Raw genomic sequence first — 14,627 nt, forward strand, 5'->3', positions numbered from 1 at the left:
AGTGTTCAGAAAATTCGGGAAATGTGATTTGCCATTATGTTTCCATCGCTACAGGGACTGATGTGTGGAAAAATCTTTCCAATTTAAAGTGGGTTCAAAAACCACTTAAAGTTAGTGCACAGTTTAAATTCATACTGAGCTAAGGTACGCGCCGATGCGCAAAAACAACCGAATTTCTAAGCACGAAAGTCATTCTTACGACAATTAAATCATATATAGTCTCAAACTGTGCGGGAAGTATAGGTTCTTGAACATTAAAAGCAAGAAAGCTGCAAGAAATTAAGGCTAAAGAGAGGAGCAACTTATGGTTAATATACCGACTGAGATTACAGGAAGCGAAAACTTTGATGTCGTTCATGTGTGGCACGTTGGAGTGATGGATTATTTATACAGCCAATTTTGTCCGGCAATAACGAATTGATTGAAAATCAATTTCGATGTAAAACATCTGCATTGGAATAAAAAAGCCAGTTCCGTTACTGAAAATTTTCAGCATCTATGACCATTATTTCTTGGTAAAAACGGTTTTTCAAGGCTAAAATTAATTCAACTGTAACTTGAAATTCCCATCAGCTGTTAGTATTCTATTCAGTATGAGATATGGAATTGTGATGATAGTACTTGCACCATTTAAATTCTCTCACACATACCTTTGGATTATAATAATAGTAATTAATTTTCACACATTTGATTCAACATTACGTAAACAATTTTGTGCATGGATTAATGTTATACAAAATTTCGTATTTTTGACAAGTTTAACTGATTAGTCTTTACGTTTCACAGTTTCCACACGCATTGATTATTTATTTCAAAATCACAGTTTCATTTAATCTAATAATCAGCTTGGCAAAGTTAGAAGATAAATTAAATGGTTATAATTATTGACGCGCTGTAAATCAAAGAATAAGCACTGAAAAAACATTGAATTAATGCGTGTTCTGATAAGGAAATAGCCTCAAATAGGGATAATTTGAACGGAACGCTTCGCGAGGTAGCGATAAGCATGGAGGGTAAAGAGCGTGGGTAACTGCTTCTCAAGTGACACAGTTTCAATCACAGTGGATACGTGATTGATATCTATAAGAGTATCGTAAGTGTGAGCGTGTCCGTTAGGCTTATTGAAACGAATCGTTACGCCATCAAAGCATTGAGTGTTTCCGGAACCATTTCACCATTGGCCGTCGCCGTGTTCCGGCTGGTGGCACGATAATGAATTGGGTGAATAATTGTTAACCAACGCGTTCTTCATATAAGATCCGAGACTTCACGAAAAGTTGATCGAACAAATTGGACCCCGGAAGACATCGAACGTATGCATTAAGCAATTGAAGCCTTAATTCGGCGTTCATTCACACGGCATGCTATGTTTGGTGCACACGTTGGATGTTTACTGGGGTCCGTGCAGTTTGACCACCTCGTCATGCAGTCACGGGTGTCACAGAGCCAGATTTTTAGGTAAATTATTCATCCCCTTTTTAAGCAGATTTCACACAGGGCGGTAAATACCACGCGCGTCAAGAATGCCGCGGCAGTATTTACCGCGCTATCTTTCACACGAGGCGGTTTTTAACGCTGGAATCTATGTCTGGCAGTGCTGTTGTCCGCAAGTGGTCTTGACTGTGTCTATTAATGGCTGCTCAGAATAAAGAAAAGAAGGCTCACCTTTTATACTTGCTGTATAAAAGACAGCAAAGAAGGAAAAGAAGGCGGTGCCGGATTCACAATATAGTAAATTTAAGGCCGCAAGAAGGAGAATTTGCCACACTGTTTGAAAGGCAACGTTCTCAAAGTTGTCATTACAAAATTAATTCATTACTCATTACATTCATTAACAAGAAGAAATTAGTTAAATTATCCTTGCCTCTTCTGGTAGCTGGAGCTGCATACACCATCGCCTACCCACTGTCTGTACCACAATAGGTAGAGGCGTGAAAAACCGCCCAGTATGAAAAATTACACTGAATACCATTGCAAGCTAAACTGTCGCGGCGAATCTACCGCCGCAGTTTTAGCATGACACACGCTGGCGTCAGGCGTCAAATTCTACGCCGCGTTAAAAGCCGTCGTGTGTGAATAGCAGTTCACATTTCGTGCGTCCGCTAAGGTTCAGCGGTAAATACCGTCGGATGCTGGCGTTATTTACTGCCCTGTGTGAAAGGGGCCTATATAGTGTTGAAATTCGGGTAGAATTTCGAAAACAAATGTAGAATCTACTTATGTATCCCTCGGTTAAATATCACTGATGACGCAACCACTTTGTCTGTCTTTTGTATTCTGTTGCTCGTGATTCCCTGCTGAGCGCCCAGCTGTAATCCGATAACAATGATTTATTCCCTTTCTTTTCACTTCCAAAGCAAAATTTCTTGGTGGATGCGTTCGCCAAGTTTGTCGCCAACAGCACCGCAGTTTTCGAAGAGGAAGTTTAAGTGTAAATTTAAGAGGAGCATTCTTGAAGTCGTGTAAAAACCCAGTCTATCGTAGCATTACAGGAGATTTTTTACAAAATTCTGAAAGTTTTCGGCCTCATGATTTTCGAAAATGTTACTGTACACCTCAGCTAAAATATACCTGGCTAACTTTTTACAACCTTCATGTATACTATTTAAATGTGCATCCTTTAACAGTTTTCTGTCTGTGAACCAATGATAGCCTCTATTTGTCTTGTCTGCTCTGTAAAATTTTTCTACACAAAGGCACAAATGGTTTGTCAGTCATACGTATATGAAGCCTTCATGAAGTTTTTATACAGACCGTAAGGACAAGGTTTCTAATAAGAGTATGGAGGAGTTTAATTCGTTCAATTTCAAGAGTGGTTCATATGAAGCATTTTATGTTCCAGGTTGAAGTGATTGAGAAGGATTTAATAATAAATAATAATAAATAAATTAATTGAAGCCAATCCTTCTATCTGTGGTGGAGTGCTTTCGCACAGCTGTCAAATGAACATAGAAAGCTGCAAAATCTGAAATTATCTTGCACGAGACCAAGCATAATACGGTTATTCCTCTGAACTTACCGATGATTTGCTTATTAAACTGTCATAGTTTAATGTGCAAGATTTACGTTAATTGCTCGTAAATTGCATAGGCAATCGGAACAGATGAACACAAATTTTCATAATAACATAACATAACATAGTGATGTCAGCGCTGAAGTGTAGGCCTGATGTGGCCTGTCGCCGATTCTTTTCCTTTTCGTGCCTTGTTCATAAATCTAAACTCATGTCATTTGACCGGATCTTTTCATGACTGACGATAGTTTGAAATGCAGAAGGTCAGCTTTAGAATTTTGATATCGCAACGCGATAGGTATTGCAGTTCTCAAACTATAAGACTTGGTGAGACATGACAAATAGAGCATGCAAATTTCGATCCTTTCTGGTAAGTATACCTCTCATTCATTATTAAAATATCATCATCTTTAATGCTGCTGCGCTTTAACGTTGCTCTGAGCTCCTGACTGCTTGTTGTCGCTGTTTTCATGTAGTCTTAATTATCTCTATCGTCGACGAATAAAAACGTGTAGGTTTGAATTTTCTTTTTGAAGGAAAACTTGTTGGATTGACATGAAAGTTGAAAATAGACAATCCCCATTTGTCCTGTCATACCGCGTCCCATATTTTGGGAACTCGTAGCGTTTCATCGTGCCGCGAAATCACCAGGAACTTATATTCCAATTCTATAATTAGTATTGTCATCATGAGCGTTTACAGAACAGAGAAGCGAGTATAAATTCGATCTAATTTCTAATTTTCAAAAATGTTTACTTTGTTTGAAAGAACAATAATGTTTTCGAGTGAGATTATTTTACTTGTGTGTTCAAAGCTTTTTTTAGTACTGCAGGGATGATACCGTCGTACCTACTACGTTAAGCTATAAATACTCGTATTGTCGCCAATTGATCTGACCTTCGTTTTATATCAATAGGCAGTGAAATGGGCAGCCTGTCGAACTAAATGAACATTTTCATTTATTTCAATTTATTTGGCTGTAAGTTAAACATAAATCTTCAAATTAATTTTTCCTGAAATTTTCAAAACCAGTTTCTAAATAAAGAATAGTTGATGGTAGCGTAATTAGTCTGTTTTTTTTTTTTTTAATTCGTGTGATGTTAGTCTGAAAATAATTATGGCAACATCAGAAATGATCTAATAAACCATTTTATAAATTTTGGTGTATTGCATTTTTTTACACACACTGACCAAACAGGCTAAATTCTAAAAGCCAGTTTGTGGAAAACCACGGAGTGAGGTGGTGGGTGATGGAACATCGACTCGTTTGCAAAAGTGGCAAATTTACACCCCTATCACCTTCGAGCTTCGATATAATTTATTCATTATGTACTGTGAATATTTAATTATTTTTTATGAAAACGTTCCCTCCAGTTTATGTCTCTTGATGGCTTATTTATTACTGAATTATTATCATCGTTTACAGCAGGGGCCCCCAGAAATATTTTCTATAACCAGTTTTTGTTGTTGTAGACAATTTGGAAGGGAGACCGAATTATTATTTTGATAAAAGCACCTGTGACTTGGGCTCCGCTCTTAAAGATTAAAGAAGAAAGCTAGGGTAATAAAATAGCGTACCTTTTGACGACAAAGATATTATACTGCAAGGTCTCATAAAATCATTAAATTACGACAGATGAAAGGTTTAGCATGTGATGCCTTATTTTCAGAGGTGGGCAGTAGCACGCTACATGTAGCGGTAGCGGCGCTGCATTTAAGCAATTGTAGCGGTAGCGCCCGCTACATATTTAAGTAGCGATACGAGGTTTTGCCGCTACAGCGCTACCGCTACATTTATAGATAAAGCCTTTAGATTTTACTTAATAGTTTTAAATATTATTTAAAAACCAGCATGATACATACATAACATAACATAGTGATGTCGGCGCTGAAGCGTAGGCCTGCTGTGGCCTGTCACCGATTCTTTTCCTTTTCGTGACTTGTTCACAGAAGATCTAAAATCGTGTCATTTGACCGGATCTTTTCATGACTGACGATAGTTTGAAGTAGCTACTAGACTTCCACCGGGTTCGATAAGGAGCTAGGAATTTCAAATCTGAACATATATTTTTCCATAGCTTTATCTAGTCTATTCTTGAACGCGTTCATACTTGGAGCGCCAACGATGTCATCGGGGAGGCTGTTCCACATGTCGGTGATTCGAAGCGAGAAGAAATTTTGTCGCGTGGAGAAGTTGCAGTGCAGTTTTTTTAGCTTATAGCCGTGGCCCCTGGTGTTGGTTCTTGTTTCAAATTCTAGTAATCCTTACATAATATAAATACACAATACATACATAATATAAATTACAGAATAAAACTGTACGAAAGATTTCGGTGTAATGTTGTCAACCTCAGCCTGTTACTAGTGTCAACATGTTAGTTGTTACTTGTTAAGTTGTTACCAGTTACCACTTACCGGCATTTTTCATGTTTCAGTTTGCTTATAGTTATTTTTAAAACGTTTTTCTTAGCTTAGCTTCACGTTTGTTTGTTTGTTGTTAAAATTGACAACGAAAATTAGCCCACTTCTGATTGCTCTAGAGATCTGAAATTCGGCATGCAGGCTATTTTATCCAAAATTCGTGTGTTGTGTGCTTTTCGCTTTAATCATAAATCTGCCCGACACACGTTTTTGGGGCGAGCCATAATTTATTTTCTACTTTTTAGTCCACAAGAAAAACGTGTTTTTTAAAAAAGTATTTTAAAGTATTTTATTACACAGTTATTTTTATGTTTCACCTTCTCTACATGGATGTCTACTTTAATTTACCAATCTCAAAAATAATTCACATATATATACAAATAAAAGACTGATTTTTTATATGTATAAATGGATAATTTTTGAGATTGGTAGATTAAAGTAGACATCCATGTAAGGGAGGTAAAACATATAAATAACTGTAACTTTTATTTCCTGTATCTAACCCCACTAGTTCGGTTAGGTTAATTGCAATAAAGTTGCATTGATATGTTTTGAAAATATTTTATTAACATTAAATGTTTAATAGTTAATCCCAATAGAAGAACAATAAATATTTAGAGATTTCCAATAATTTTGGTCATTGTAACGATTAATGTAGCGGCGCTACATTTTACTGTAGCGGTAGCGGTAGCGCTCGCTACAATCTAGTGGGTGTAGCGGTAGCGGTAGCGCCCGCTACATTTAGAGTATGTAGCGGTAGCGGTAGCGCCGCTACATTTCCAAGTAGCGCTGCCCAGCTCTGAATTTATTTTTAGCGTCAGTAATTTATTATTTTCTCTGTTTCTTGCTTATTTGAATTTTTTCAGGCCTCCAGCTGCAATCCCTGATAATGAATTCAAGTATGGACCGTATAGTTGTGATTCAAAAAGCAGAGATAAAAGACTGCATAGGAATTCGACGCCTTATTCAAGAACTGGCAGACTACGAGAAAATGCCCCAAGGTCCAAAGATTTGCCATAAAAGTAAGTCACTCCGAAATTATGATGATGTGATGAATTAAACAAACGGTTGATCCTAAGAAATATGTATTTTCGTATATATTTATTATTATGATGAAATAGTAAAATAAGAACTCATTTATTCAAATTTTCAGGATCGAACAATATTCTTCAGATAACGTTGATTTATCAATTGCAGGTTTAAGAAAGAAATTTTTAATTTATTAACAACGTTTCGAATATGACAACATTATTTCTCAAGTTATTAGGCAGCATTGAATGCAGAAATTTTGGTGGAAATAAATACATGATACACGTATATATGATACAACAAGAAAATTTAGAACAGTGAAAATAACTCCGAAACAATCTCAAAGTTCAGTAAAATCCGGCAGTTGTGAGATGGATAACCCCGGGAGTCCAATGCATAGCGATGAGGGCTCCAGCTCTACAAATTGAAGTAAATTGTTCAACTTCAATTTTTTGCTTGGATCTGAAACGCTTTAACGGAAATTTAATTGCATTAGAAGGTTGTTTTTTTCATGAATTTTCCTGTAATCATGGATTATTTTAGTATGAAAAGGTTACCTTTGTTCTCATTTATGAACAGCTCTGGAGAAGCATGGATTCGGTGAACGAATTTATTACCGATGTCTTGTGGCGGTGGACGAGTCAGCTGAAGCTGGAGGCGAGGGCCGTAGACTTGTAGGATACGCCCTGTACCATCTGAACTTCACGTGGCGGGGCCGCACTGTTTACATGGAGGACTTGTACGTCAGTCCCGCGTTCAGGTCAAAGGGGATCGGCACGAAACTCTGGAAAAGATTGCTTAAGGTAGGTGAAATAGCTTTTTTATTTCACCCAGTGAAATAAAAAAAATCAGTTTCATGGTTCATGGATTATGCTGTTCTGTCCTACAGGCTACAGAAATATAAGGTGAATTTATTCACACTCAAAATTCCTATATACAAGGAATGTTGTTTAAACATCTATCTATCCAAGTTGAATATGATGCGCATTGTGGAGACTACCCGTGCATCTCCTCGTTGATTCCATTAATTAATTAATAAGAATGAGTTTATTTTTACCCACTGAAGAAGAGAAATCTGTAAACTGATCATATGAATCATGTGCGTGTCGGTAGTTTTGAAAAAGAGAAGTTATGTTAGCCACCATTTACCATGAATAATATTCTACTGTGTTCGCACGGCTTACCATATGTAAAGAAGTACATTTATCGACTTAGGACGCTATGGATGAAGGAGCCTGCCACTGCATATTTTCTGTCCTGGATTGGAATGTTCCTAGCCTGGACTTCTACAAGAGTAAAGGAGCTGAGGATCTCACGGCCTCCAGAGGCTACCAAACCTTCAGAATAGGGAAACACGCCATTCAAAGCATTGCCGCCTCAGACATGCTGTGAGTAACCGCATCTGAGTCATGACTGGGTTCAGATTTTTACCCCACTCTACAGACCGAAAAACATATATATGATTGAATGAATTCAAGCATTTTATTGAGGCCTAAAGTACATTCACGTAACTGTGCGCTCGATTTCGGTTTGAAAATAATTCAACACAACTTCAGAGTATTTACGTGTAATCATAAGTTCAACATCAGCTGCTAAGTAAATTATCCGCGGTCAGAACTTTATGAGATCAGTAGTGTCCCACTTTATCTAATAAACCAGAATCAAATGTATTGTATTGTATATTTACGTAATCAAATGTATTTGTATATCAAATGTAAATGTATATTTAAAATATAAAGTAACATTTAAATTAAAGCTTCAATTCTTATGTTTACTCCTGTAACATTATCTGTATTTATTATTTTGTTTTATTTTTTTGTAGAAACAGGGCCATCGACGTTAGGCAAGCTTCGGGAGACTTGACTTCAATCGTGGCCGCTTATCGCGAGATGGCTAACGAGCTCGGACGAGCTCACGAGCTGCAGATAACGGAGTCAGGTAAGCAGTTATGTTTCGCTTGTGCTAGAGAACTTCTCAAAAAAGTATTCAATGTTCTCCCTATAAATTGCGTTGCTGCAATGCTTTCATAAGGCAGCTTTTGTAATTATTGCACCAGGAACAATGAATGAAGCTTTGCAGGACAAATAATGACATCACGGCTTGGCCCAAGTTACTCTATCAATTTATCACTATTCGTTCAAATTCGTTCTTAAGAACTCTCAGCCGGCCTTACGAGCTCTCCGGCGTGGTGCGACCTGCTGTTGGCTACGTCTGCTACAGGAGAGCTCCTGGGCTTCCTGCTTTATTGCTTGTCTTATTCAACCTGGGAGGGCATCCAGCTCTACGTCAAGGATGTCTACGTTAAGCCCGTGCACAGGCGCAGCAAAATAGCGTCGTCGCTTCTGCGATCTCTCATGCAGGTGACGCGTAGTGCCACTACAAGAAAGTGCGCGGGCCGTAGCGAAATACGTTAACTAGGCCTTATATATTCGCTAAAATTGAATGAATGTTAATTATTAGCTAGTAAGCCTTAAGCTAGCTACAATTTGTTCATTGGTCAATACAAATATCGTCATTCTGATAAAAGTTTTGATTTTTAGCCTAAAATGTGGCTTAGCATCATATTAAACAGTGTTAAATTGTCTTCATCACCTTCTGTCCCTCTTATCAAACCGATGGTTGCTTGATTTCAATGAAAACCCTGTTTACTGGCGCAGGTGTAACTTTACTATCACGACGATACCGTCCTTAGTGTCTTTTTGATGTAGAGGGGCGAGGCACTGGGGTGCGGTCGCTGCGACATGGTGGTGGCGGCAGGGCAGGAGGCGGCGCTCGAGTTCTTCAGGCATCACCAGGCGGTGAACCTCAGCGAGGCGGAAGGCTGGGTCCACATGATGCTCGAGCGCCTCCACATGGAGGCAGTCATCTACTCATGAATTCACGTCGAGCGTAATGGACATAGTTTTGAAAAATCAGTAAAATTTTCTTTTGTATCCACCATTTATGAAGTTTCTTAATGTGGAATTTGCATGCAGTACTTGAATGTTACAATGCATTTCAATTGATATGCTTTTTTAGTTTGTAGTTATAGTTGAGTTTTCCCAATGTGTATACTCAATTAACTTTGAATACTATTTCTCACATCAAATGAATAATTCATTATGATCCTTTCAATCAATTTGCAGTGCGATGATATTAGGACTCAATTTTCTTAAGTTGTAAAATAATACCGGTAATTTCCAAAAAAGAGAAGGAGTTTTTCAGTGCATTTTCAACTTTTGTCTAGTATTATAATGCATTCACTGATTGATCTGAACTGAACTTGAAAGTTGAGGATGTCACTTAAGTTTGAAGAAGCTAATGAGGATAAGGAGTTACCTACATATGTTGAAATTTCATTACTGTTTATTCCACAAAGCTAGAAGAATACAAAAAAAGCAACATTTTCACCGAGTGAACTCATTTACGGGAAGTTCTTAGACAATCTGCACAATGCATTAGATGGTACAGCGTATCGTGTGTCAGTTGTTCATTCACTTTTAGTGTGCTGAGCTCCTTTTGTACGGCCTGGTTAATTAAACTTAACCTGACAATAGTTTCTTTCCACGTTATAAAAGATGGCTTATTAAAAAAATTTCAAAATTTTCCCAAGCATGTTAATTTTCCCTACATTAAAGAAAGAGTTTCAAGAAATTTGTTAAAATTGTTCGAGCATACTGTATTATGGTTCTATATCAGACGTTCATACATGTACCTACTTCAATTAGACGAAGTAGCCTATCAATCAAATTGATGACGTTGCTGAATTGCAAAAAAAAAAAATATCTCGTAGAACTAACCTCACAATTTGTTCAGAGCAGCCTTGTTAGACCTGGCAATACAACAATAATTATTCTACGCAAGTGACGTGAAAATTCAAGCCCAGACGCAGTACAACACGGATTAGAATTCTCAAGCAACGACGCCAACCTAAGGGTACGCACACAGTGAAAGCAGGTTTGCCCGCGCGGGCAACCTGCTCCAACCTGCCACAAGAATGAACATAGGATAATAATGTAAGTGTTCACAGTGAAAACCTGTACGAATAGGCTTCTGTATTCTATGGTTTCAGGCGCCAGCCTGAGCAGGTAACCAGCACGCTGGCAACCTGCTTTCAATGTGTGCGTACCCTAAAACATGTCGAATCATTGCTGCTGTACTCTTTAGTGCAGGATGTATTAAATTCCAAGTGAAAATACGGCTATCTAGAGAGTTAAAGTCGTTTTTAACGCACGGCGTGGGGTAATTGGGAGACACTTCGTTGGATATTTGAAGTAATTTTCAGAATAATGATAATTCCGTGGTTTTTAGGTAGATAATTTATGCCTCACTTATTCGATAAGGTTGTTCATGAATTGTAGGAATCACTTCCCTCAGTAGCTCTTTTATTTGCACATCCAGAATTCATCTACGAGTTGGTGTGGCATTTTATTGGCCGTGTCATGCATTATTTATTGAACAGAAATACACTTTAAATTTTAATCAAATGTAGTTTGGTTAAACGAGGTCTGCTAGTCCGTGCAAGGGCATACATAATGAAGGGCATGATATGACAGTATAGCGCATTTACCATCATTTTTCCATTGATTTCCAAGTTGGTAACAGCAAAGTGATAAAAATTACTGCGAAAAGCAAGAGATACTTATCTAAGATCATTTAAATACGTAATCCGAGAAATTAGAAATGTTTAAGCAGTGAAGACCTTAGTAATCCAGTATTTAACTGTCAATATTGTTGTCAATTGTTTAAACGCCAAATTTATCATCATCCATTCTTCGCAATAGGAAGTGCAATGATAAAAATAGTGCATTTTTTCTATAAACTAAAATGTAAAACAATTTATGACTGATGGGCTCATTTAGTGTGAATTTGCCAACAGCCCTTGACAGCTTCATTTCCAATTTGAAAGAATTAATGAGAAGTGCAAATTCGTTTTTTATTTAGCGAGACGGTCACAGCTACACGCGCGGTATTTAATTAATTTTTTCAATAGGCTGTTGAAATTATCACCAGAGCTGGGCAGCGCTACTTTGAAATGTAGCGCCGTTACCGCTACCGCTACATGCTCTAAAATCTAAATGTAGCGAGCGCTACCGCTACCGCTACATCCACTAGATTGTAACGGGCGCTACCGCTACCCCTACAGTAGAATGTAGCGCGCTACATTAGCCGCTACAATGGCCAAAATTATTAGAAATCTCTTAATATTTATTGTTCTGCTATTGGGATTTACTCATTAACAGTTAATGATAATAAAACATTTTCAAAACATATCAATGCAACTTTATTGCAATTAACCTAACCGAAATAGTATGGGTTAGATACAGTAAATAAAAGTTACAGTTATTTTTATGTTTCACCTTCCCTACATGGATGTGAACTTTAATCTACCAATCTAAAAAATTATCCACATATACATATAAAAATCAGTCTTTTTTGTATATATACGTGGATTATTTTTGAGATTGGTAGATTAAAGTAGACATCCATGTAGGGAAAGCTACGGCAATGAGAGACATACCATTCGATTTGTAAAAACAATACCTAGCGACTCTAGAAGCCTTTTTTTTTAATATGTGCATGGTTTGACTTATATATTGAAGGGGGAGGGGGTGGGGGGTAAAAATGTGAAAAAAATGGGAAGAACGCGAATAAAATAAACGATGAGGAAAATAAAAAATCGGGGCTCTACAGTCGCTAGATATTGTTGTTACAAATCGAATGATATGTGTCTCGACATTGTAGCGTGTGATTTGCAAAAGTTATAAACTTTTTTAGAGTACCCCTTATTTGCCGTTTTCTATTAATTTCACGTTTTCTTTCATTTTTTTAATTTACATGAACAAAAAGGTCTTAGATTTCTGTTTTACATATGTGTACTAAGTTTCAAAACGATCCGTCTGTAAACTAAAAAGTTTTGTTGGAGGGTAGCCGGTCCCCTTAAGTAAAATCTAAAGGCTTTATCTATAACTGTAGCGGTAGCGCTGTAGCGGCAAAACATCGTATCGCTACTTAAATATGTAGCGAGCGCTACCGCTACCGCTACATTGCCTTAAATGTAGAGCCGCTACCGCTACTGAAAATGTAGCTCGCTACTGCTCACCTCTGATTATCACACCCCGAATTCGTTCGCTTTCCATACGCCAATCCATTGCGTGAGGTGCATTGCGATGTAATAAGGGGGAAACCATGACAGAAATTAGTAAAAATTATTGAGGTAATTCTTATTTAATATGCTTGCGATTGAGAGTTTTTTTCTGAAGAAAAATAACTTGAAATTAAGCATTTTGTGTCGACAATTTGCTATGAGGCGAACATCCATGCACTTGGCTAGTGATGATGGTCGACTTTGATTTGGCAAGAAACCATATTTCCTGAAATCAGCTGCTTGATCTGGAAATTTTGTTGAGTAAATCATTTCAAAGCTACGATATTACAACGTACTAATGTATTGAATTATTAGATTTATTACTAATTCAAATCATGCGTCCTCGAAGTTACCGCATCGAGAAAGCACTCGCGTCAGATTTGATACAAGTCCTAGAATTAATTCTAGAGTTACTGATGGGCTTGCTGAACGGGATGAGCTGAAACTGGAAGGTTATAGAGCGCTTAATTTTCTTTGGTCAATACTTGTCTAACTCTGAGCTGACTCCAAGTGAACATTTGGTCCAGTAATTGTTCAGTAAATTTCGGCATCTTCTGACTTAATAGTCCGATGTTTGTTGTTGAAAAAATCTGTTATAAATTAGTTCTTAATAAAAGTCATTAGGGTCTTGCCCAACAAATAACACTTTATTTATTTATTTATTTTTCCTTTTTTTCTTCTATATTAAGTCCATTCTTTTTTCAACAATAGTATTATCGATAATTCCAATCTTCTCAGAAATGCTTTTCACAAAAATATCAATGGCATTCATCCGGAAAATACCCATGAGCAATGCCTGAATTACGATGTTTTACACATGGTGCTCAGCGAAAATGGTTTCTCTCCGGCCGAGGACTCATCAGTCCCGTAAAAAGTCTTGAACTGTACTAAAATTACGATTACGAACAACATTTATGTAGAACGGAAAGTGCGAAAGTTCCTCCTGAGAGAAAGATAAAAGATTATATTATCTACTGCTGCAGTTATTGCATGGCAGGGAAGACCATATTCATGGCTGGGAAGACCAGCCTTCCATGAATATGGAAGGCTTCTCCGTGAAATCAGATGCATGGATCGGTTCTTCTTTGCTCAGGGAAATTATGAAAGATAAGGGCGCTCTAAGATTAATTTCGCAATGACGGTTAATAAAAAGTGGTCACTTTTATGAATTTTCAAGCTAACATAGGGAAAATTATTTGAGTGACGTTTACTCATGCAATGAAAATTTTGATTTTAGAATTAATTCTATCTGATCGTTTGTCGGTATAAAGTTGAACATCTAATTTATTCAAAACTCGATGCACATTAGTAATTTATAGACGACTCCTTAAACTAACCAAAACGCATTCAGCTACTCAGTTCGGGAGAAGAAACCCTGCAAGTTAATTAAGCCCATCTTCATAAAGCTTAGTACTAGGATGTCATGCTAGGTGTGCTTGCTATTGAGTCATCATGGATACATATGAGGAAGTAACGGCGGCCGAGGAGTTGACACGAGCCTGAAACTACACTCCTGTATAACTAACAATAGCCCAATCATAGTTCAATATCAATTCAATTGCTGAAGTCCTCATAATTAATTCGCGTGGGTTTCTGAATTTATTAGCAGATAAGATATGAGTGCTGCCATCTGGGGAGCTTTACGGTGCTGAGGGGGAACGTGAAGGCCCTAGCTTGGTAGCTCAGGATGAGAGCAGTCAACATTTGACTGCCAGAAATAATATTCACATTTTTACGTTTTTCTGAGATGCCCTTGGAGTGTGTGACTGCAACTGAATACAGGTTGTAATTTAATTAAGTCACCATTCAATCATTTATTTCCAGTAAAAGTTCAATGATGAGATCGTAGAGACATTGTGTATTGTCGACATTTTCGAGGGGAAAGAAGACTCAACAGTATTGAACAAATTTTTATGTGTGCTCTTAGCACTGTTGTGGTAAAATGTGTACGAGGCAATTAAAATGTGTACCTGTGGCGACTTGAAGGCGCGAGAGTCCTGCTCACGAGATCTACCTTGTCTGTCGAAACTGTAACTC

General features: G+C 37.5%; 1 protein-coding gene across 1 annotated transcript; it reads left to right on the forward strand.

Annotated features, from left to right (window-relative positions):
- Window positions 1–6,298: 6,298 nt before the first annotated feature.
- Window positions 6,299–10,000, forward strand: LOC108683289. Its single transcript, XM_018172592.2, has 6 exons — window positions 6,299–6,456; window positions 7,043–7,266; window positions 7,679–7,851; window positions 8,286–8,401; window positions 8,618–8,823; window positions 9,172–10,000. The coding sequence occupies exons 1-6, from the start codon at window positions 6,324–6,326 to the stop codon at window positions 9,337–9,339; spliced, it is 1,020 nt and encodes a 339-aa protein (XP_018028081.1). The 5' UTR covers window positions 6,299–6,323; the 3' UTR covers window positions 9,340–10,000.
- The last annotated feature ends 4,627 nt before the right edge of the window (window positions 10,001–14,627 follow it).

This window comes from Hyalella azteca, unplaced genomic scaffold (genome assembly GCF_000764305.2).
Source record: "Hyalella azteca isolate HAZT.00-mixed unplaced genomic scaffold, Hazt_2.0.2 contig11116, whole genome shotgun sequence".
Classification (NCBI taxonomy): Eukaryota; Metazoa; Arthropoda; class Malacostraca; order Amphipoda; family Hyalellidae; genus Hyalella; species Hyalella azteca.

Excerpts from the sequence above, each read along its gene's own strand:
- LOC108683289 (XM_018172592.2), top strand. The coding sequence starts at position 6,324 with ATGAATTCAAGTATGGACCGTATAGTTGTGATTCAAAAAGCAGAGATA. Across the intron at positions 7,267-7,678 it reads TCTGGAAAAGATTGCTTAAG|GACGCTATGGATGAAGGAGC; the intron begins GTAGGTGAAATA and ends TTATCGACTTAG. Across the intron at positions 8,824-9,171 it reads TTCTGCGATCTCTCATGCAG|AGGGGCGAGGCACTGGGGTG; the intron begins GTGACGCGTAGT and ends TTTTTGATGTAG.